The sequence below is a fragment of the Topomyia yanbarensis genome, chromosome 3, assembly GCF_030247195.1.
Source record: "Topomyia yanbarensis strain Yona2022 chromosome 3, ASM3024719v1, whole genome shotgun sequence".
NCBI classification, from domain to species: Eukaryota; Metazoa; Arthropoda; class Insecta; order Diptera; family Culicidae; genus Topomyia; species Topomyia yanbarensis.
Window position 1 is genome coordinate 320965676 of NC_080672.1, and position 26005 is coordinate 320991680.

Consider the following 26005-nt stretch of genomic DNA (forward strand, 5'->3'; position numbering starts at 1 on the left):
CTCAGAAAAATCTCATCGATCTCGGCTGGGATTGAACCCAACTGCAATGAATGACGGTCACGCTAACTACTCAACCACGGGCGTCGTCACAGAAGACAAAAGATAGGCTGTAGGATATTAAGCCTGTTTCTAAGACCCTGCCACTTCTAGTTTTCCGATCTGTATACTTCACATTCTTTCTCTCACTTGAGTACTTTGGGTCTAAATTTTCAAAACTTTCCCTACCCAGTAATGTCTAGCTAATTGAATGTCGTGAAAAGCATCCTGGAAAACACTGCAGTTAGTCTGTAGTGTTTTTCTTGTCAATATTAATATTTGAAGCATATTTTCATATGTCGCAAATATTAAAACGGCCAGGCCTACTGTGCAGAGTTGGGTTTGAAGATGTTTCAAAATGAAACGGCAATTAAACTATTCATCTAATGGATAATTTAATTAACGAATCGTTTTGAATCTTAAAGGAGGAAGAAACGAGGACAACCGTACCGACCGTTTCAGTTTAAAGCGAATATAATAAATCGTTGGGAGTGACTTGGCTAAGAAGGTTAATGTCACTCCTTTGGTCCTTTGGGATGGGACAGAGGTATTTACACATTGCCCTGGCTAATAAGCCTAGGTTAAATCGCCTTTACTCGTTCTCAAATTTACCGTGCCGAGTCAGATAAGAATATTAACAATAACTACATAATTCCGAAGAATTTGGAAGTAAGTGCAGACATTATTATCTTTTCACTAGAGACAGGCGATCCATGTATCCTAATCCATGACACAGTTCGTATAATGCCCTGGTACACCCTCCCTGCCCAAATATTGAAATAAATAAATATCATGGATTAAATGCATATAACGAATCTTAGGGATATACTTTAGATAGTAAAAAAATGAAATACTTAGAAGGAATTTTTTACATTTTAACGACACTCAACCAGCCAGAGACCACTGGGTAGGGAAAATCAGAGCCATAGCACTCAAGTGAGAGCAAGGATGTGAAGCAAACAGATCGGAAAACCAGAAGCGGCAGGGCCACTAGAACAGGCTCAACATCATACGGGCCCAATCCCTGTCTTCTGCTAATGAGGGTGGAGCCTAGGCAGCACAACCACGAATCACCCTAGCTCACCAGCATGTGTCCTGGCAGAGGTAGTCCATCTTTACCGTGACAACCGACATGGTAAAGATGGACACGTCCATCTCAACCAGGACACACGCCAGTGAGCCCGGGTGATTCTTAGTTATGCCGCCCAAGCTCGACCCTCATTAGCAGAAGACAAAGACTAAGCCCGTAAGACACTAAGCCCGCTCCAATGACCCTGCCTAGTCCTCCGATCCGTCCACTTCACATCCCTGCTCTCCCCCGAGTACCGCGGCTCCAACCTTCATAAACGCCCCCCCCCCCCCCGGCAATCTCAAGCCAATTGAACGTCGTTAAAATGCAAAAAAGAAAATGTGACTAAAATAGTCGAAATAAAAAAAGGGAAAAAACTTAGAAGGAATAAAATCGCCTAGGTTGTGGGTTGATGTTTGGCTTCTGATGACGAGTCAGTCTTGCTGTTGGAATCTGCTGAAGCTAATCCACTAACCGCGATGTATATTGCAGCCACAACTGGGGTCTTTCGGTGGCGTCAATAGCGTTGTTTTTGCAAGCTAACGACAAAAATCGACCAATATTGGCGAGTGTGGAGTGAAAACCCATATCCGGAATAATATTTTGCTTCACTTGTTCTTTTGTTACCACTAAATATACAAATTCTTGGGAATGAAAAATTACTCGTCAAACGAAACAATGCGTCCGTTCTCGAACACAGCCTACTCGAATCTCAAAAAAACAACTTTCCCTACCCAGTAATGTCTAGCTAATTGAATGTCGTTAAAATATAAAAAACAAAAATAGTATGTAACGAAAAGTGATTGTAATAGTTACGCCATCCTACGATAAATTTTCAAAATTTTTGCACATGTCGCTCAGCAATATAAGAACAGATACCTATAAGTTTTTGATATCATGGCATTACAAATTTAAATAATGTATAACACAGTCAAAATACCACGCATTTACACAGAGATGGTAGCGCTTCCCAAATCTGGCATGACATATTTATGTGTTTAGTGCGCTACGCTTCTATGAATAACGTCATCATCGAGTATTTAAGGAAGAGATTTGGTCGGACAAACCCAATTGTCTGTTGAACAGACAGACAACTGCGCTGCGTGCTTCTACAGTCGATGTACCAGACTGATAAGTGTGGAGGTACTCCACGCAGTTCCGTTCAACAGGCAACTGAGCTTGTCCGATCCAGCCCAGGGACAACTTGACAGCTACCATATATTAAACTCAGCCATAAGCAAATTTTGTCGTGATTTGGTGATGTCATGGTGGCTTGAATGGAGCAACATTTAAAAAAGGCATATCGCATTAATTAGCTCTATCTATAAAAAAAAATAATAATTTAAGGCACCACCTCATCACGAAAATTGAAAATAAAGCAAAAAATATCTGGCAACATTTTATTGTTGCAACACTTGTGTCGCATTGCATGCTATACGTTGTGCAACTAATTTACCTATTGTCTGAATACGGAGCGCCATTGGAATGTTATTCATTCCCGTTTTACGGCCAACACTAAGATTCAACAAACTGCATGTTTCACACAGTTTTACATCATGCACATCATGTTATTCGTCAATTGTTTCGATGTAACATATGAGCACAGGCTATGTTTGAATTTTGAACGTCCACTAACATAACTAGAATGTGTTAATCGAATCGAGTTGGGCGTGTTTCTTGTTTGCGATTGATGAAACACATGATAAGGTTCAGATAATTTGATAATTAGCGTATCTGATGGTAACCAAATTTTCGAAATAGATCTTCATAATTTTAACTATCACTTTTGCTAAAGCAATTATGATGCCATTGAAAATCAATTCGTCAATTTCATATAACACAGAACATTTCGTTATTTTCAATTCAAAATAGAAATTTACTGGAATATTCCGCAATGTATACAATACGATACGATACCATATTCATATTTATATGAGCAAACAGTTTCAAGAACATTGTTGATAATTTTTAATTCAACGATTGCATTATTCCCACAAAATTTTATATATTTGTTGTTTTCAATTCTATTTTGCAATTTACGCATATTCTTACACCAGAATCATTGTTCTTGCGGACAGAGTCCGAAAAATTCGCGAAAGCGCCAAAATAGCTGAAACACGGCAATCGAACGGGTTGGAATAAAAAAGCATGATAACGACTCAATAGTGCAATTTGATATATATTTTATTTCCGATAGATGCGAAAATAGTGGTGGCAATCTAGTGGATGAAGATTAATCAAAGTGGTATATAATCGTGTTTTTTCCTATTTTCCCGAAATATACTCGTCTAATGAAACGAGTACCCGCCATCTTTCGCTTCCCCTGGACGGAAATTACTGGTTTTGACCAACTAAACTAATTCTAGGAACATCTGCAGAATTTTTTTTAGTGGCAACTGTCTTGGTCTTTTATAGTTCTATAACAAAATTAGAAGTCTGCAATCTCAGGCGATGATTTCTGTCATTTCGAGAAACGTTGGAGCGAGCGAACGTATTCCAACTGCCAACCGGTTTGAAACTCTTGTAATAAGCGTTGTATATAACTATAACGAGATATTTATCTAATTTGACGATCCAGTATGCTCATTTTCAAAACTGTCTTGAGCGTTATTCTGGTGAGAAAATGGACAGGTGTCAATGGCTGCGGTTCATGAGCATCAATGCAGGTTAGTGTCATTAGCCAAAACTTCATCTTAGCTGAAACCTGATTGAGAAAGGACAATTCTTCGAATGTGAAGTTTTGATCGCCTGCGTTTTTCCCTAGATGTTGATACACTCTTTTGATTGCGGAACCCCAGAGTCAATCGTGTTATGGTTACTGAATTGGTATCAAGTTTCATTTTATACTCTTATCTGTCATGAAGTTGACGTTCTGTTTGATGTGGTATGCGGAGTTTTCTGAGGCGGTAGAGTTCGTGGAGGCAAACCTAACACCGATGCGATATCTGAGATGGCTCATTAATTCGAAGGCTCGATCTTTTCTTTAACGATTTGTCGTCTTTCCAACACGCCACTTTGGTGTTTCCTTCTCAAAACGTCGTCATCGACCACCGATTCTTAACATTTCCTTTCGATCATGCCCATATGATCCTGCCTAGCTCTAGCTTTCCGTTCTAAGTTTACGAATGAATAACTTTAGAATACCTATCTGCTTTTCGATTTTAACATCTTTCGTTTCTCTTATTCATAAATTTTCCGAAAATAGCTAACAAAGTTGATACTGTAAATTGAAATATGTGTGACTAGAATGGCTAGCCAAACATCACACTACGTTCTCCGCTGTTCAGATGGATTGATACACGACTACATTAGAAACAACAACTCAGTGGACCCTTTGCCACACTCGGGCAGTTTTATTTGAGATTTTGTTTATCTATCTGATCTTATTTTAAAAATAGTTGCTAGGTTACACTGACCGTTTTACTTTTAATGCTACAAATAGTAGTAATATTCTCAATATTCAAACTAAAATAAAATGAGTTAAACAAAAATGACCTCTGAGATTTTTTCATAAAACATAATATCAATTGTGGTCTTTCGAATGCAAAAAGAAGAAATCAATTCCACTTGCTCCATTTTAAGATATGAACATTTGAAAAGGTTGTGTTTTTTTGCTAAAAATGCTCATAACATTTGAACTAAATGAGCTATCTCAAATATGTCTAGGTAAATAATATTTGTCTCAATAAGCTCTAAAAGTTTTGTGAAGACGCCATTGACGGAAAAAAATTATTTAAAAAGTTATAACGAAAAAACTGATTTTGTTAGGGATACCGTATCACACAACATTTTAATAGCTGTAAAACTAAAACCATTAAGGTTACAAATATGACGTCCTCAGCAAAGTTGCTTGAAAAAGGTTGTACTAAAATTTTGCGGAACATTTCTTTGTTCTATCTCTTCTTATTTCGAAAATAATTTTCAGATCGTTCAAACAATAAGGACCACCCTAATGTCACCCACCTCAAAAGATGCCTCAATTGACACAGATTATTTGTTCCGAAGACATGAAATTTCTAGAATCAGTAGTTTAGTCAAAAATGTTTTTGTCATCCTAAATTCTGGATTCGGACCACTGTGCACTGCCGGTGCACCACCGACATCGACATTAAAAACTTAAATAAATGATAATATATTCATCGCAGAGACTTGATACCTTTGAATAAAATATTCGAAATGAATTGCTCAATGTTATAGATGTAGTCAGAAAATGAAAAGAAGAAGGGAGGGGGGGCATGTGCAAACCCCAGTCCCTGTTTAGATTGTTTTGTATAAGACAAAGAATCATTACGTCCTTGTAAATGCCAACGACTGAACTTCCTTAATATTTTGATAGACCCAAATATGAATCATACTACAATCTTTGTTGTGGGAAATAACATTTACAATATTTAGAACTTACATCTACAAATTTATGTGTTGTTTTTCTTTGGGGCAAAAACTAACTGAGGTCTGGAAATAGCGTTGGGTTCTAACCTGAAGTATATTTCTGGTTTCATCAAAAAACGCTTGCTTGAAATAATTATCCTGGTTTCGTTCCTAGATTCTCAAACGAAAAAGTCAATAGAAACAATTCCGAGACTTCAAGGAATCTAAGGATATGCAATTTTTTTTAAAATTCTGACTCTGAACGGCTAAGAAATAGGGTTTTAAAATATGTAAAACTTATAAACCGTTGTACCATTTTAAACGAGATAACAGTAGAGCCCTTAAATAGTAGTACTCAAACACGTAAGAATAATTTTTAATTCGGCGGTATAAACCTACGTTGAATATGTGCTTCTTATGTTATACTTAAGCTGACCAACTCTGACGAAAAAATCCGTACACTGTGCGGACTGCTTGGCTGAGCGTAGTGAACGATTTCGCTTCGTTGCGGTATGGTGTACGGATTTTTTCGTCAGAGTTGGTCAGCTTAGTTATACTAAACTATCTAAAAAGGGAACTGGGGAGAAAACCCCCACACCCCCTCTTCTTTTCATTTTCTGACTACGTTTATGTTATTCAGTAATTCATTCTGAACATTTCATTCAAAGGTACCAAGTCTCTGCGATGAATATATTCTCATTTATTCAACTTTAAAATATCGGTGTCGTGGTGTACTGACAGTGTTGGAAGAAATAATTGATTTCTGCATTTGGATTGAACCATAAGTTTTAAAATCGTTATAACTATTTTTTTGAAAACTCGTAGCTAGTTACCGTCTTCGAAAAAGTTGTTAACCAAGGTTTAAATTTTAGTTTTATAAAGCTGGTTTTACATATTGAGTGAAATAGCGATCTTTATTAACGTAAATGTAAAATAATTGATTTCCCCATATAAAATCCCATACAAACTTTGAACGCAATGCGCAAACCCGGGAAGCAACCGACCGCTCTCAAACTTTGCACATGCATTTGGAACCACAAAAGGAACTCAAAAAGTGCTGTGCTGAAAAATGTTGAACTCTACTGGACAGCCTCACTTCTTTAGCTCCTAGTGGCATGATGGGGACACCCACCAGACGACGTTTGCAAATTCCAACGGTGAAAATGGTAGCTTGTAAATTAATAGGGGGAAGTGGCACAATTCGGACCGCTGGCCAATTCGGACTCTCAGCTGCTTCTCAGCTATGATAATATTATGAAAAGCGCATATATTATTTTCAAGGCTGTCATGTAGCTCTGTTCTATCTCACAAAATTTTGCGGTTCTCAGTTTTCGTGTGCGTGCGCTAGGGGCGAATGTTGTTTCGGGGCGCTTTTTTTTAAATGTGTAAGCCGAAAAACAAGCTTTTACTTTTTATTGTATATTTACTATAAAGTTTTATATATAAACACAGAAAAAAATATTTTGTAATTTTATGTTTATTTTCATGCACATATTTGGAGCATGAATATAAATGTAAAATTAGGTTCCTCCAAAAATCCACACGACTTGTCGTGCTTTCTTCAACGAATATTATTATAATTCTACACGTGGAATGATAATTACAGTTTCTTCAAACGAAAAACCAATGCACTTTAATGTATTTTTTACACGCTTATTGCTGGAAAATTAATGTGTAATATTACACGAATGAAAGTGTAAAATTGAATGCTTCTTGATGCTCTAATTGAGTGCATTGATTTTAACGTAATTTTCAATCAAAGTTTTGATTCAATCTTCTCATGTTTACATTCGTATTGATTTACATGTCGTTTAAATTTCATTATTTTTTGTGTGAAAGAGAACTTTTCATTTCACAATTCAAAATTTAGTGAAAATCAAATAGGAGTAACTTAGACTAAAACAGAAATTCATTTATATTGCAAAAGAATGGACAAGAAAGCGGTGCACACTTAAAAATATTTACATCTCACAAGATGCACATAAAAGGAGCGTCACAATTCACTTGAATTTACATTCAAGAACATGTAAAAATACGGTTTGTTCACAATTCTCCATCTCTATTCAACCGAGTTTTACATCAAAAGAGATACAATATTTTATTTCACATGTCAAAACATGTAAAATTCCATTACTAGACGGCAAAATACATCGCATTATGGTTTACGTCAAATGTAATTTTCATTTTTTTTAAGTGTGTGGTCCGAATTGGAACAGGGTTGGGGTTATTCGGACCTTTCATGTAATTTTGCGCAGAACCGTTTATATGCAATACGATAAAAAATCGGAAAAAGCCGTCTTAGAAAAAAAAAATGTGCGCAATTGATCAGGCTTTCAGGAGAAAATATTTATTTACGTTATTTACGTTCCAGTTCTACAGCTCATAAACCCTTACTAGGTCCGAACTGGCCCATTTCAAATTCAAAAGCAAGAATTCGTCGATGAACTATAGGCTTTCTTGTATCAGAAAACAACCTCTCTATTGCCTTAGTTTTTTAACTGTTTTCACTAAGAAATTTTCAAAATTTCATTCAGTTTCCAGTGACTATCTCACACGCAGAAAAAATTAGCATATTTAAACCAAAAATATGTGTTATTGAATCCAATCATTTATTGTTTATCACTTTAACAAACAAACTTATTGGTTTGAAAATATTTTTTTATTAGATCAACAACAAATTTTTGCTTTCAATAAATATATTTTTAGTATCAATAATTTTCTTTTAATTTCAATAAAATAATTATTGAAAAACGGAACGATAATTTTATTTTATTGAAACAATAAATAAATTTTATTGAATTCAATTAATAATTTTATTGTCTCCCGACCAATAATTTAATTTATTGAATTTAATGCATAATTTTATTGAACCTACAAATCTTTTTTCTGCGTGCAAGTAACCAAAATTAACACATTTATGCAAAAAGTTTTAAGCCCCTCCCGAAACAAAATCCGGGCTACGGGCCTAAAAGTGGCTTTTTGTGACAAAGTATTCATGTACAGGAAGTTTCATTAAATCTGAGAGGGTGCTACCAACTCTGAATACGATTTAGCGCGAAATTAGACTAAATCTTTGCAGGTATAGTAATTAAAGCATATACATCCAATGCTCAGTTTCCGAATGAAGCTTATTCAAAGATCATTTAGAAGAGTTGGTTAGATTAATCACCAGTAACTTATACTGTATACAGAACGTATTCATCAGTTCTTAAGATTCTCCCAGAAAAAAAAATCAACACATAATTAGTTTCCTTTTTATTCCGATCTGCCATACATCAAAAATCGATTTTCGTGACAAAGCAGCAGCAAATAGTCCAAATCCCGCTCACGTTCCGAGCCACATTAGAGCTGATTTAATTATTCCGACTTGATTGCTAATGGACTGCCTTTCTGTTGCTACTAATTATTCCACCCCACCACAGTGCCTCGACCCGTGGGAGAAATTCGCACCGTACAAAATTAGTTCCGAATCAATTCGGGAAAGAAAGACTATGCTCATAACAGGGTATCCTTTATCATTAGGCGGTTGCATGGCGTTGAAATGATTGCGAGGTGAAGACAAAGTCTAGAGATGAGCTTGGCAAACCACCCACATAAGTTTTCGATCTCGGTGGAAGTTTTGCCTCCCTGTTTCTCGATCGTCCCATAATCTGGTTAGGATGGAAGTGGATAAACAACCTTAAATCCAGTAGAAATTTCTCTCATAAGTTCGTTACTTTAAAATTTTTATAAACTCATTATCAGTTCAAAATTAGTACAACGTTCTTCTAAAATCATAAGTAACTGTGGAAATATTTGGCTTCAGAATCTATCAAAAGCACTTATCGCACATTTTACTTACAGAGTCGCAATTAAAAATCAATGTTCCAGAAATTCGATACCTCTGCAGTGATGTTGTGATTCGAACCTTTGCGTACAATTTTACCAGCGGATGTACCAAACTAAAAGTATTCGATTACTGATAGACAGCTAATAGAAACTATATGCATTTCACAGCTCGTGCAGTTAGGGTCCTACGGAAACAACAATGATACATAATGTTATGTACAATCACACATACATACAATCGCAGTCAACCGTCATGTGATCATCTGCGAAGACTCAATCGCACATCGAGCATACCGTACACACTAAACATCGACCGAATATGAAAGCAGAAGCTTCTGACGACAACCATCATCTAATTTGTATATTTACCTTTGTAATGAAAATTCATTAGAACCGAAAGTGCTTTATCTTCGCAAGAATATGGAGAATAAAATAGAGAAGGAAAATTAACGAAATAAGAAAACACGTAAAGAGATTAGCATGTCGGTCATTATAATTCGGGGAGAAAATGCCATTTCAGCTGAGCAATGATAATCACCACGAAGCTCGGTGAAGGAAAACCAAGAAAAACCATCAGACAGCACATTCCCCCCACAGTGGCAATCAACTGATAAGGCAAATCCATTGAACGAGAACCACCGGCCGTCCCTACAAAAAAACGTTCAATTATTAGCTTCTCAACTAGGTCTTCCAGAAAATCCCTGGGAAGAGTTACATCGCTCCCGTAGAAGACTAGTGAAGCAGATAATCCGTTGAATGCGAACCGCGTTAATAGGAATGAAGAGTCCCACCAGGAGCGCGCCACCCATGATGATCAGCGTTTAGAACAATAGCAAATACCGTCGCTCATACCACCCCCCCCCCCCCGGGGGGGGCTTAGTGTGACCTTATTCCATCGCGAAAATTCAAAACCAGAATGCAACCAGAGCCCGTAGGTACGGTTGTTACGATGGGACCGATGATGACAGCTCGGTGGTGTTGTGATTTATACCATAGAAAATCCCCAGCAGTACCCCAGCTCGATGGCCATTTGACCTAGTTCCGGCACCTAGTTGTGCCCGTGGTGCTCACATTTCCAAGGGATAAATCCGATTCAGATATTTTTTTCATTTTGCCATTCAAGTATGCGTGTGTGTATTCTAGCTTCATATGAGAATGTTGGGTTTCTTGATTTCTATACTATGCAATGCCTATTGTAATGAGATAAATCAATTTTCTCATTTAAGTTTGTTAAGTGACTCAAAATTGGGTTGTCGGAAACAAATGGTCTGGTGTATGTATTTTGGCCTTGTATATGCACTAGACTGCCTAAAAAAATAATGAAAATTTGAGAACTCAATAGGCCCACCCCTGAGTCGATTCCTAGTACCACCAAGAGCATTTGCACCAAATTTGAAGCAAATCGGACAAGTCTAGCAACCGGACCAACGTGCCAGCATTTTGTATGGGATTTTTCGACAATTTACATGGAGAAAACCCACTAGACCTCATTTTCACCGCTAAGTCACACTGAATGCATCGTCTTATCACCGTAAGTGAAAATCAGACAGAAAACACTAGTTTACAGCATTTCTGAACTAAATAAGCTAGTGGTCATTTTCAATGTAAAATCGTATACTGAATCCGAAAATGAGGTCCAAAAAATTTACAGTAGAACAGTTTTCGAGTTACAGTGAAAAAATGAATTTTACCTTTAAAAATTAAAAGTACGTTTAGTAAAATCGAAATATCTTTGGTTGTAGTCCATCGATATGAAATATTATTAAGTTGAATTAAAGGCAATTGAATGCACTTGCGGTCGTTGGAACATTTTGTTTTAGTGCGACTACTGGTTCTGACGTTATTTACGAGTTTATTGAACTTTTTCATAATGTTTACTTATTTTTTTAAAGCGAATGAGCGTCAAGATTTTCGCCTAGATATAGCAATCCTAAAATTTATATATATTTTTATGAAAACTTAAAGCCTGTTAATAACCAATGAAAATAAGCACTTGTTAGTTTGAATCCGATGAAAATTGCGAATGGTGTTCAATTTTATGCAAAATGCTAGATGTTCTAGAGAGGAAAACAAATTACAAGTTTTACAAAATTATTAATTTTATAATACTTAACGTATGTAGTATCACACATTTCTACGGATTCGCATAGTTTGTATTGACATTGTACAAAACCCAATTGAGCAGCTAGCGTTTCAAAATACGAATTTTATAACGCGTGCGGGTTTAGTTTGCAACGAATTTTGTATCATAAAAGTGTTATTTTATGTAATACACTTGTAAACAAGGCTGGAAACGTGACATTTTTTATGAACGTCATAAGTTTACAAACTTTCACGCTGCTGCCCGAGCAGGAAAGTCATAACGAATTTCATAGTCGGTATACGTATGAATGTCGTTCACTGAATGTAATGTCTTTGGTGTGCGTGAATGCCGCCACACAGCAGTTTTCTTTTCGGCCACCAGGACTGGAAGAAGTCTAGAGAAAATTTTCAATAGGACGTAAGTAACAATGAGAGATTCTCTTTGGGGTCTTTCTCTTCTGTTCATTACTCGGCCATTTCAACATTTACTACTCTACTCTTTGCATAATATTATAGTAAAAACCGTCGGCTTTCGATATGTACTGGAAAATTAGTGCAAAGTGTTGTAGTGGCGTCGTAATAAACGAAAGAGAAAGAAAACAAAGAGAGGCTCTCAATGTTACTTACGTCCTATTGAAAATTTTCTCTAGAAGTCATTTCGAATGTCATTTTAATACGAATGTTCGGGAAAAAACCAACACGACAACACCGGTGCAAGTTTGACTACGGCTGCTGTGCATGTAAACGAACGCGAGAAAAACAAAAACGTTCGTGCTGCTGAGCGTACCTGTTAAATGTTCGTGAAAGTTCGGTTATTCGGCTTGGTGCCGTTGTTTGGTTTGGTTCGCTGACAGTTGCAAATGTATGTAAATGGCCCGTGTGTCTCAATGTAGTATATACAGGTATGGCGAAAATGGTACTTTGTTATTCGTAAGATGAATCTTACATGAGTGGTGTGAGTGACTAGACATAAATCGACTTGCTTTCGTCATACCGTTCGTTCCGCTCCCATTCAATCGTGTGAACACTATGACGTCGACCCGTTGTGCTTCTTGATAGTTTACATATTTTTGGTTGCCAACACTAACAAACCGTGTATTCTGCCACACCTATATATACCGCATTGATTTGAAATGACTTCCAGCCTTGCTTTCAAATATTACACGCAGTATTCTATACCAATCATTCGATGACTTATAACTTCATTGAGCCTGAAATTATTGTTATCAGAAGTCCTGAATCATTTGGATAAACGAGTCCGAATATTACCCCACATAAAAATTCATTCAAAATTCTTTCATTTACTTGTTTAACAGTTTAATTCTGACAGAGAGTCACTCATATATTATGAAACAAGCCCTAGAAAAATTGTAATCGAGACGGTTCAATAAGTTGACCCAGACAAACACTAAAATTGCCATTTTACATAAAATTGAACAACTTTCGTAATTTTCATCGGATTCAAACTAACAAGTGCTTATTTTCATTAGTTATTAACAGGCTTTAAGTTTCCAAAAAATTATAAATTTTAGGACTTCTTTATCTAGGCGAAAATCTTGACCAAACGCTCATTTTTTTAAAAAATAAGGAAACATTAAGAAAAAGTTCAATAAACTCGTAAATAACGCCAGAACCAGTAGTTGCACTAAAACAAAATGTTCGAACGCACAGAGGAGTAACTGGGTCGAATCCTGGCCAAAACTATTTTTTGCGACTATTGCTGTTATTATGCCTTAATATAAACTAAAAATAGAAAATAACTAGTTTTTGGGACAATTTGGCATCTATCCACCTACCAATGCATAGCTCAATTTACTAGATCCTTCCGAATACTAATATATTCGAGGTGATCTTTGTGAATACATTTGTTTTTCCCGATGCATGTTGGTCAGTGGAAAAGGGAGAAGAAAAGGGGTACCTGTGCATAAATTCATAGATATACAGTTTGCCAAACATAGTATTTAGCCCTATAGCATTTTGGCTTACCTAAAATTAGTAGAAATACCAATATTCTCAAATCGCTTGGAATTTGTGGATCGGAAAAGATCGGGAAAGATAGAATGTTTTTCGGATAGCCGGAATCTTGTTTCGTAATGTTGTTTCAGAAACTTTGCCGGATCTTGCCGTATAGTGTAACTTTTTTATGTTTAAAAAGGGTGTTTCTTAAGCTGGTCCAATACTCAGAAACACTACTATTTTCGGATATTTTTAAGCTGAGGTGACACTAATAGTTGTGTCCAATTACGTTTGTTATAATATTGTCTTATTTAATACAAACATCATCATTAGAAAGCGATTTTGCTGGATATATAATAAAAATGATTGAAAACCCCTTAAAATATCACCATTTTGCATCCATGCAAAAATTATTTAGCAATTTTTGGCACACTCTTCATTTTGCCACAATATGCAGTAAGGTTTTTGGGAATCTAAAAAAATATAACTAAATAAAAAATCGAAAAAAAAATTTTTTGGTTTTTGGCCTAGAATTTGTTCTAGTTACTCTTCTGTGCAACGACCGCAAGTGCATTCAATTGACTTTAATTCAACATAATAATATTTCATATCGATGGACTACAACCGAAGGTATTTGGATTTTATTAAACGCACTTTTGATTTAAAAAGTAAAAAAAAAATTACTGTAACTCGAAAATTGTTTTACTGTAAATTTTTTGGTCCTCATTTTCAGATTCTGCACGCAATGGTGTTCGAATATTGAAGTTCAGAATTTTATTTTGATTTTGTAAACTAGTGTAATAGATGTTGTAATATTTAAGCGGTTATACATAGTCTTGCGCATTGCTCTTAAATAGACCTATACCTGTATCATCATCTTGGCTTCGTTGCTAAGAAACAACACAGTTAAATTTTTTGCCTGGAAAATGTAAAATGCTCGCGTTTGAGCGAAGCGAACAGTCGAGTACAACGTACCCTCCCAAGCAGCACCGCTTGTTGACTAGCAGTTTCTACAACCAAATTCGTTGAAAAGAAGCGAACATACACCATTATTCAACTGATAGAGCAACTAAAAAAGCGCACCAGCAAAAGTTTATGATTATGCAACAAACCGCGGCCATTACATGTTGCAAGTGTTGCTTGGGCTTATTCGCCCTACAATTTGAGCTAATGCGTTGAATAGAGATAGCAGATACTGCTCTAACTAATGTGTTCAAATGGGTTAGAAGAATACAGGAGCTAAGATGAATTAGGGAGCAGTAACCCTATGTAATATTTTTTCGAACAAAAAAGAGGCGTAGAACACCTTTTCATTTCCTTTTGTTATAAACAATTGGTTAAAAATATACAAAATGGTTACTTTTCAGAACGTAAAAATTCACGAACAATCTGTATCTTACAACAATGTTGTTACTAATTAGTTCGATGAAATCGGTCGGCTAAGTCGCCCTTAGTAAATTTTTAAAAATAAACGGGGTGAAAAAATATTTTTTCACGATACCCATCTGCATTTAGTGGTCCAATGCCAAACACTACCAAAAAATTGAATTTTCCATCAAAATTGTGATTTCACCTAAATTGGGTAGTCCATTTGAGAAATTATGACTCATATATTTTACGAGCGATGCAGGGTTAGGAGTAGGGGTACCTAAAAATCAGTTTCTTGTTGTTTTCTCTACATAATGAATTTCTATCATAGGGGTTTATTTCAAAAAGTTTTAGACGTTAGTAGATTACATAACTTTTCTAAATCTATCATTATATTTGGATGTCAATTTTGGGATTAAAGCGAAAATTTCAGTAAAACCAACTTAATACACCTAACAGTGAGATGGGACATTTCTTACACATATTACTGTTGAATAATTTATTAGCTTTCAGAAGTCATGCGAAGTATGCACCCAGCTAGATGTGTAATTTATACACTTTTGTGTCCCGCACGAATAAAACTTCGAATAAACTATAACTGAATTATATAAAACCAATTAATCAAATGAAATTAAAAAAAAACAAATAAAGCAAAAAAATGGAAAAAGTAATCAAATTCATAAAACATTCCAACCATTTTTTGAAACAAATTAATAAAATAAATAAATCGAATTAGTTCAGCTAACTAAATAAAAAATTAGACAAATTAGTTTTTATCAACCCTCGATTTTGTGTGTCCTCCTCCCATTTTATCCACCGGTGGTTTTGTCAGCCTCATATGAAATCCGATTGATGGACTCTGGCAGACAAATAAAGGCAAATTTGAGTAAATACTTTCTTGAGCATATTTTTCTTACCTTAAAGATAAAAAAATCGCAAAAAGAAAAATAATTTTTGTTCAATAATCAGAGCGGTTTATGAAGCAATGTCTTGGGACTAATATTATAACAGCTTCGGCTTATTAAAAAGAAAGAAAACATATCCCCCCCACAGGGCTGACAGAAACGAGTTTTCACTGTGTTAAAACGTTCTAAAATTAATTAAATAAATTAAGTTGAGTCCAATATGTGAATTTGGTGGAAAAACTGAAAAGATAATTAATAAAATGAATTGAATAAATAAAATAAATCATACGAATAAAAATGATTTCATAAAATAAATAAAATAATGAATAAAATGCATAAAATAAAAAGATGAATAATATGAATAAAATAAATAAATAGAATAAAATTAAAAATCGAATAAAATTAGTGAGCAGGGGCTGACAAATCAGTATATCGATTTCCTTGTACGCAACTCACTGGGTTCGATTCCCAACCCCGCACGTAGGGCTAGAAATTTTTCTAACCCGAAAAAGGGTCGAATGACTCTAAGATCAAAACATCCATAATCTAAATTTAAAGAAAATGTATATAAGAAAATAAATTCAATAAATTAAATACATAAAACTAAACAAATAAAATAAATAAAATAAATCAAATATACAAAATAAATAAAATAAATAATGTAAATGCAATAAATGAAATAAATAAAATAACTAAAATACATAAAATAAATAAAATTAAAAAATAAATAAAATAAGCAAAATGAATAATACAAACAAAATGAGCAGAATCGAAAAATAACTAGAAAAGAGAAAAAATAAACAGAATAAAAAAATTTAGATTATTAAACAGAACAATTGAACAATATTGAAATAGAAAATGTATTGCATAAATTTAATTGTGTTAAATAATTTTGAAGTTTTGAATAAAATGAAACTGAACATAATCTAAGAACTAGGAAAAACAAATAAAATACGCAAAATGAAAACAGCGAATAAAATAAGTTAAATCAATGTTCTAAAGGGATGAAATAAATAAATTGATCATAATAAAGAACAAACGAATAAAATATGTAATTAAATGAACTAATACTAACAAAATGAATAAATATAATACTCAATGAAATATGTGATTAAAATTAAATGATCTTATATTTAAAATTAGTCAAATATTCAAGCTGAATGAAATAAACAAAACAAATAAAATTCATGAAATGTTCCATCTGAAAAAAATATTGCACAGAAAGTGAAATTTAAAACTAAAATAATTTATAGTAAATTATTAAAACGAATTAGTCGAATTTGAGAACCATTGTTTCAGAAAGTTCTGGACTGCTTGTAAAAATCCCATCATTTGCATAATAGACATTTAATATACAATACACTTTCTAGTGTTTCCATTCTTATCTTTTTTCACCTTTTCGTTTTCGTTCTTCTTTTTTTACGGCGTCGTGTACTTACTTTATACAGTGAGCGTAATAAGTTATCAGAAAACTGGTGCTATTTTTTGATCCCAGATTTCAAAAAAAAAATTGACGAGTAATTGGAAATAGTAAACTGCTGTTCGTGAATGGTCTAGAAACGATATAAAATGGAATTTCGAAATTTTTGAAAAAGTGCAATTATTTGGAAGAGTGAAAGTTTAAAAATCCGGTTTTGGAAATTGCCACTAAATGGGGTGGAAATTTAAATGAAAAAAAAATATTTCTGATCAGTAATACATTTGTAACACGCAACGTTACTGATAGAGCAGATACTGTTCGCAAATTATAGTTGCGAATCATTATTTTGAAAAACTATTAAAAAATAAACAATAAAACAATAAAAATCAGCAAAAATAAGAACTCTACTCTTTTTTCTACTTCACAATTAAATTAAATTAATTGAACAAATGATTAAAAACGAATTTATAACATTAAATGTCACTTACGTAGTAAAACAATCAGTATTTAAACTGGTATTGTCACGAATCACATTTCTACTGACAGTGCGAAACCTGACGAAACACTAACGGCAACCGTACACTGGGAAACCTGTTTCAACGAAGGCTATAAGCAAACTGGCTACACCACCTTTTCCTACTCTTACTAGCAACTCTAAATTGAATTATGGTTAGGGTCCCAGGTCAGTAATATCCGCATTCTCGTCTTCACACGGCTCCAAAGATGGCTTGGGGTATATTTTACCCCAGTAAATACAACGTTCTAGGATTAATTAACCTTTTCCAAATATGTAATGTGGTAGTTTTTGAAATATTTGGAAATTTGTTCAACAAAAACAATTAATTCGTGTTTCCCCATCATGAACTATCGACAATTAAAAGTTTATCGTTTTAAACACGGAAAAGTAGCTTAGTAAATTTGGATCATGGTAAAACTTTCAATAATCAAGTTTTCCTAACAACTCAAAAATACAATTTTCTTATAAAATATTATTCTAAATGCGATTTCAGATCAAAATTTAGTTTTATTTCAACAAAAACAATTTTTTTATTTTACTGCGACCTTTGTATAAGTCATTCGCGTTTCTCCATCAAGAACAATAGGTTTTTCGAAATGCACTTAAAATTCACTGTCAAAAAACGCGCGTATTTTCAAATAAACTGAATGAGACCTTGCACTCTATACCTTACGATGTGCATTCCAATGTAACCAATTGCAAATTGAGCTGTCGATTCACAAGGATAACTGCAGTAAATCTTGAACCATTTGTCACACAGACCGTTCCAGTGGGAATAGTTATCTGTGACGCTGCAAAACACAAAAACACTCTCTTCGCTTTCCAACTCAACTGTTTGTCTTGCCCCATCCAAACACAATGTTGCACTGATTCGCAATATTTCCATCAGCAAAGGACAGTTCCGAAATGACAAAGAAAAACGATGGACTGCAGTCAGGTCGCAGTGTTTAACCCTTTCATGCCCAACTTTTTTCTAGTACATACAGTGTTCCAAACCCATTTTTACTTGAAAATGGTGTAGTCAAGAAATGACAATCAAGAAATGATAAATGCTTCCATCGCTGTGCTAGAAGTCGCCAAATATTTACTTTCCAATACTCAACACAAAATTGAATATTCACAATAGCCCAATTGACTGTAAAACGTAGTCGAAGACAGTCTAAATTTATAGGTTTTATCAATTATCAATAATATTGCAAAATAACGAAGTTATCTTAAAATTTCATTTTTCGTCGTCAACGTAAACTGTTCCTGGCAGCACTGTTAAATCGAAATCCAATTAGATTAATTGCAATAACTACAATACTACAATAACTAAGTAATAATCACATTTATTAACCTTACTTTTTCTGTGAACCAATCTTGCCAAAACCAAAAGTTATAGCTGTTTAAAACATTGTTGTTTATAAACAACATAGGCATGAAGGGGTTAAATGGCACTTGCCGTCTACCGACCTAGCGGGGATCAACAGTCAGAGTCAATGTGTAAACAATGCAGGATTGGCTGCAGCCAGGGGGCCGATGGGAAAATTGAATGAAGAGTGTTTGTGCATTCACTTAGGAACCTAGAGGGAGATAATGAAATGGAAAGTACCATCACTTAGCTGAAGCCTTTGGCGGGTATGGGAATATTACCAGCTGTGTCAACCTATTGAACGGGAGGGTAGAAGGATGCCGCATGTTTGCGATTCTAATTACGCGAAGATTGGTAAAATCGTGCTTTCATGGAGTGGGAGGTGAATGAGAGGAGAAGCCATGATTATGTTTGATTGTGAAATGTCACGTAAACTATGCATCCAAGTTGCTAAGTGAAATGCAAGGAAAAGTTTTGATACTCCGATGCAGTAACTTTGCAGCCGCTTCTATCCTTACTATAAAAAACAACTATCAGATAGCATCAGGACGTATAGCAATGTGGTAGTATGAGGTTGGTTGAACACTAACGAACCATTTAGGAGCTTTTCGCCGACAGTTCGAGTGCAGAAAAACAGATACATTAACGCTCCCGAGTATTTGTTTTGGGTGTACCAATTTAACTAAACATGAGCCATATCTGAAAAGATAATTCTTTGGTAGCAACCTGTGAGAGGTTTGCTTGACCGAACTGTAATTTTTTATTATAAATTTCCAAATTTGGAAACGATGTCCTTGCGTATATTTATACTTGATGAAATTGCAAAGAAAACTGATTTAAAAAAATAAAGTCATGCTCAGTTGTCAGAAAATATCACTTAAAAAAATAATTTAAAAACACACTTTACATAACGATGAAATAGGGTTATGACACGATTGAAAGAACACTCAAACGAGCCTCTCTAAATCAACCAATCCAAATAAAAGAAACATTTTACGATTCGCAGGCCGACAACATACAAACGACTCAAAACGCTGTCAGCTGTTTGAGTTTAGAACCAATTTCGCCAAAACACAAATGCACACATACACACTCACACATCCCTTCACTGATTGAAACAAGACCAGCGCTACAAGAGAAACCAGACGCTCGATTCCATTTCCGAAAATGTGGCATTTCACAAGAAGTTCCGAATCATTAACGTCGATTTTCCGGTCGGTACTCGCAAAACCCCCAAACCACAAACGAAGGAACTCACATCACAGCCACAGGATTCGGTAAAATAGCATAAAATCGTCCGTATCAGTTTGGAACGTGACATTATGACAACTTGCTGACAGTTTCACCGTGTATTGAAAAAAAGGAAACCTAATTACGGAGAAAGGTTGAACGAAAATCTTCCCCATCGGAAATACTTACAGGGTTGCAACTTTTGATTGGATATGTATTTTTCCAGCTTCCGCCGCAGGATCAGTTCCGCACCGTACCGTCCCTGGCTGCCGTTGTCGACTAGGAGAAAGTACGCGTGACGGTTGTTTAACACAGCCAATTTTGAGCTGGAAGAATCAAGAGAGAGAGAGAGAGAGAGAGTAGGTAGGTGTTAGGTTTGCTTCGAAAAGAAAACTATTTGCAATTTTTCAAAGAAATTGATTAACACGTAACACTTTCTTTAGCTTACCGTGGCGAGCTGATACTATGACAGGGAACATCCCGATTGTGCCCCAGCAGCTCGTGGTTCCTCTCGACGATGCCCCACGGAGCGATGCCAATGCTGACGACCCGGCCGGAACGTTGCTGTCCCTCCAGTAGCAGTGCGTCACCGACCTGCTTCGTGACACCTGTGGCGTAAATTGGAACAGATAAAACGTGCTGTTGTTAGCAGTGCTAAACTGTAAAGCGATACTGGATGGAACGTATTATGATGTCGCCCCCCCGAGGGCGAACCGGAAGGAACGTGCAGAGTATAGGATGGGGTCAATCGGAAAAGTTTTAATTTGAGATAGTTTGCAGAGAAAACCAGCGGAACCAGCGGACTGCAATATTGCCAGGACGCCACTACGGAAGAAACTTTCTAGTGAGTTGCTTGAGCGAAACTATGGAATATATAATCGGTTTATAGAATATTTAATTCTAGTTAAATCGACAAGGATGCGTTAGTAGAGTTCCGACGATATTGTTGGAATATATAAAGAAACTGTAAATTTCCGCTCATCTAGAAGAGTACCAACAAGGTCGGAAAGACTTTTCATAAAATTTATGAAGATATTCATTTTCAATGTGATTTCTCAATGACAACAATAATTGTATTAAGCGGCTTCAATCTGATCGGTGCTCTTTACAGTCAAACAGAGGTTTGTCCAGATTTCAAACAAACTTTCCTTTTGTAAAAAATCTAGTAGAGCTTCCAGTTTACATTGAACGGAAAATGCAACGAGTTACGAGATACGAAAGAATTGTTCGTGATGTGACCGATATCCGAATTTACTCCTCTCAGATTCTTGGCATTCGTCCATTTTTAACAAAGTATATTTCATAATGGAATGAAATTAGGTGAGGACGCAAAAATTGTTCAAATTGTGTTAAAGTCGGTTGGTTGTTCAGCTCACATTGTAATTTTTCGCAATATTTTGAAAAAAACAACATTCCTTGCCGAGCCTCTGGCCGGAGAAGTGTGGATTCAGATCCGAATTTACTGGAAATTTCTTGGGACCTGGCTGCGAACTACCCGACCGTAACTTAGGTATCACGTGTTCGAGCAAATAATTTCTCGCTACGAGAGTTTTGAGCGGGACTATAATGTCTATGTACCTAAAAAGGCAGTGGAGATTGATGGCGTGTTATTCGTACCGGGTCTGAAGTGCGACTACCTGTTAAAGTACGGAATTGGCCGTTTTAAGGGCCACTCACTTCAACATGTAAGCAATTGGAATGTAAGCAATTGTGTTCAGCGAAAACTATGGAGAATAAGACTACAACTTATTCTCTATCAGACTCGCTTCAGATGACATTTGCTGGGTATTCTCTTCTTGTGTGTTCCTGGACAAAATTCGTCTACCAGTTTACCTATTTGTACTGCGGGTCATAAACTGCACAAATTGCAAACATTTGGGTTCCACAGTCAGTTAAGTGGTTATATACAAAATTGTAACTCAAAAAATCGGAAAAAATTTAATTTAATATTCTGAAAGTACATACTTTTGAAAATATCTGTGCGAAATTTCATCCAGATCGGGGCACTAGATTTCAAACTACAGCCGTTCGCAGCGCGCTGGTTCTTGCTCGTATGAAGTTAACATAAAACTTTAAACGCAATTATCTCGGAACTAAGTTGTTTGAAAAGTACCGTTGCGGTGAACATGATATCACCAAAAATATTCTTCCGAATTTCATAATTTTTTTTGATTGTTTGTATTTACATTCTCGTGTACTTGAACGGTTCCTTTTTCATCAAAAATTTGTTGATTCTTTGCTATGAATTCTTGTTTAAAATTTTGAACACCACAAAACTCAATTTTATGGTTAGCATGTTCTTTTTGCTGGAAATTTTTTTTATTGGGAAACCGATCCAAGTACACCACAATACATTTTTCTTCAAAAATCTTTTAACTTTTTTGATTTCAGTTGAGCGGTTCGGCTTGGAGAGCGTTCACCGCAAACCTCTGCAAAAAAAAAACTAGCTACGGGGGATGGGCCATAACTCCGCAAACCTTCAATTTTTTTTTTTAATTCAGCTTGTTTTTTCGAACTTCGATAGCACTACCAATGAGCTGTCTTTTGAGTTTTCAAAAAAAAATCCATAAAACGCTTTAAAAAACCGCGAACTTAGCTCACTTTTTCGCCACAACTTTGTATACAACCTCTGAATGAACTGCCTATGATCGCAAATCAGTCCCATAAAGATAAAAAATCCCATAGAAAATGGGACAAATATGCGATCATAGGCAGTGAAGCAATACGAAACGGTGCGTCAAATATTATAATTTTTACGGTAAAGCGACGGAAAAGTGTAATTTTGCAAGGGATTTCACATGATTTTCCGTCATGTACTGCACAACATTGTGAAATGCAGGCGCATTTAAACTGAATTCGATTGCCTAAATGTAGATAATAGATCGACACTCGAAGCTGTGGATGCTAAAAATACCACGCCACCTGTCCATTCGAAAATCCCGCTTCCGTAACTCGTGTTGAGAATTAATTTCATGAACCACGCAAAGGAAAATAAGTGAGTAAGGGTTAACCACCACCTAGGTTCTAATTTTACCTACCCGGCTGCCCCTTATTAACAGAGCGGTCTAGGTGTTTCTACCGTGAACACAAAATTTTCGTAAACACAGCGTAGAAGAAATTCACACACGTGCAAGAGACACCGAAATACGTGGTCTTCGAATTCCCTAGGTTCGAAGGGGTATGTCTGGTGTGACAGTTGACAATATCGTGGTAGAGATGTGCCAGTTGGCATTACGGTTGGGCTAGGGTGGTTTTATTGCTAAGATTACTTAAATATTAAGATCTTAGATAAAGCGACACAAACTCGCTTCGTCGGAGCTGCTTTCGGAATCCAAACCCCGCCATATCCTAGCAAGACTCTCTTACTCGTTTTAGGTTGATGGGGGGCGGATCTTAAACCCCCTGGACTCCTGTCTGACCTGTCACTGCTGCCTGTATGTGTGTTTTGTTGAAACCAGAAAAACTTTGATAATGCCCTGAGTAAGCAGGAAAACATATACAAAATACAACGTCTCAGGGAGCGGGTTTGGACTTCCACCCGCTAAAACCACTGCTCTTGGCCAGAACCTGATTCCTCCCCAGCACTACCTTACGGCATTACTTCGGAGAGGGTTTTTTATGTGCATAGTAGCCACTCTAACCCAACTACTTAGCAGTTAGTTCCTTCAGTAGACTTACAGCACTACTCCTCGCATAACCACCAGTTCTCGGCCATCCACACAAGCTGGCAGTTTCTGTATGGCACTCGGAAAGCTAGCTATGGCTCGAGACTTAGTGCTCTTTCACTACGAAGATAATCTGGGTGGTAAACTTCAGATTGTCTAATTTACCGAGCCCCTCGGCTTCTCTGTGCCATTCAACACCACCTTCTCGTACCATTCAACACCACCTAGTCGTTGATCTCCCGACTAGTTCGCGAACTACTCGGTCTAGTTTTCGACGATGGACCTAGTCTATTTCGACGAAGAATTCCCGGCGAGAGAAGTTCTCCCGAAACGGAGCCAACCAACCAGGTGTCGAGGTTAGTATGGCGATTCCGATGGAACAGGGCGTTCGCTGGTGCCCCGACGACTCGCGTCTGGTGGTGTGTCGTCACGGTCTACTCAGTCTAGTCCCGGCGGTGAATCTAGCTTACACCGACGGAGAGTTCCCCGACGAAAGAAGGTTTCCCGATCCGATTCTTCTTGGTTTTCGCTATATTTCTCTCTGGTCAACCAGTAGGGTGCCATGGTCGGTCCGGTGATTTCGAGTGCAGCATGGCGTCCAGTTCGCTGGTGCGTCGGCGACCCACACCCGCGGTCCACTCGACGGTGAATCTGACCTGCTCTGGCGAAGAGTTTCCCAGCGATGATTGCTCTCCCGACACCGTAAGGCAGTCATGATCTGCACCACCACTCTGTTGACCGCGTTCCACGTGTTCACGTCGCTTTTCATTTTGTAAACGACATTATCCGGGTTGATGTCCGGCCCTCTCGTTTCAAGCATCTCTCTGCGTGTCGCTTCCAACCTCGGATATTTAAAGACCACATGCTCCGATGTTCTCACACTCCGGGTATAACGGTGACTTTGCGTTTCCGAACCGATGAAGATACACCCTGACCGTTGACCGACAGAAGCTGTGTCAAGTTGAAGGTCACCTCTCCGTGATTTCTATTAACCCATGTCGACAGGTTTGAGATGAAATGGTAGGTTCCCCTTTCTTTTTATGTAATGACCTCTTCCTGCTGCCACATCGCCATCGAATCGATTCTAACCAACTTCCTCGTGTTTTTTGTGATCTCCGGTTGTAGTACTCGTTATCCTCCGCCAGGGTAATGCAGATCGGGATCATTCCGGCGATAACCACTAGAGATGGTCGGGTTTCAATTTTTTCGAACCCGAACCCAACCCGAGCCCGAACATTTTAAAACTTAAAAACCCGAACCCGACCCGTACTCGAGAATGAAAATTTTGTAAAACCCGACCCGAGAATTTTAAAATTTGAAAACCCGAACCCGACCCGAACTCGAAAATTTGAAATTTGAGAAGCCCGATCCGAATCCAACTTGCTAATACGGAGAATCAACCAAAGATCTCGAAGATTTTTAATTCTAGGCACCCGAGCTGGACCCTTGACTCATCTAAGAATAGTAGAATCACTCGAATCTGAAGTAGCACCATACGCATTGAGTTATATCTGCATATGGAAAAACAAATCACTACCGAGTAGAATCCGCATTTATATTTACTATTATTGAACGTCAAATTTGTAACGTGCTGAGAAACTTGATAAATCATTGATATCTTAACCGGAAATTAAGTTAAATCGGCGGCCAACTCATGGGGAAACAGTAAGCTTAATGGTCACAGTTTCCAACAACCTTGCCCGTCGTAATTAACCAAAATTTCTGATTTTTCGTATAATTTATTACATGTATTAAATTAAGCTATGGTAATTGTCAATTCGTATTCGACAGTTTACATGACGTCACCCACGTTACTGGTTGGAACGGTCAAACCTGTTGATGATGATGATGGTCCCACCTCATACCCCCACAAAGGTGTGAGCTGAACGATTTATCTAAAAGATAATTAATATTTTGATCCATAACAAAACCAGTTAACAAAAAGAAACGGACTGGTTCAATTTGCAGACATAGCTTTCCTTCAAAAGAACGTAACCAGATACATTTCGAATATTCCGCCAACAACCAGGGTCCATCAAGAAAATTTCCATTCCGGGAAGATACTTGATAGAATCGGGAATTGAACCCAATAGCTTCCATTTCCGATAATTCTCTGTAAAACTCCTCCCGCCTGACCAAGACATCGGTACTACCACCTGCTAAGGTGAGCAGTGACGAGCCTAGTGGCAGTGCAGAGTCCGGTCGAG

General features: G+C 36.6%; 1 protein-coding gene across 13 annotated transcripts in view; it reads right to left on the bottom strand.

Annotated features, from left to right (window-relative positions):
• LOC131694112 (transient receptor potential cation channel trpm) overlaps positions 1-26005 on the bottom strand; it is a 355889-nt gene that overhangs the window by 69024 nt on the left and 260860 nt on the right. For 10 of the 13 annotated variants that reach the window (XM_058982537.1, XM_058982535.1, XM_058982530.1 and 7 more), the window contains 3 exons: positions 20582-20741; positions 20323-20459; positions 9671-9709 (listed from right to left, as the gene is read on the bottom strand). In XM_058982537.1, coding sequence (XP_058838520.1) covers positions 9671-9709; positions 20323-20459; positions 20582-20741 — 336 coding nt within the window. The remainder of the gene's footprint in view (positions 1-9670; positions 9710-20322; positions 20460-20581; positions 20742-26005) is intronic. The other 3 variants (XM_058982533.1, XM_058982531.1, XM_058982534.1) reach the window with 1 other exon arrangement.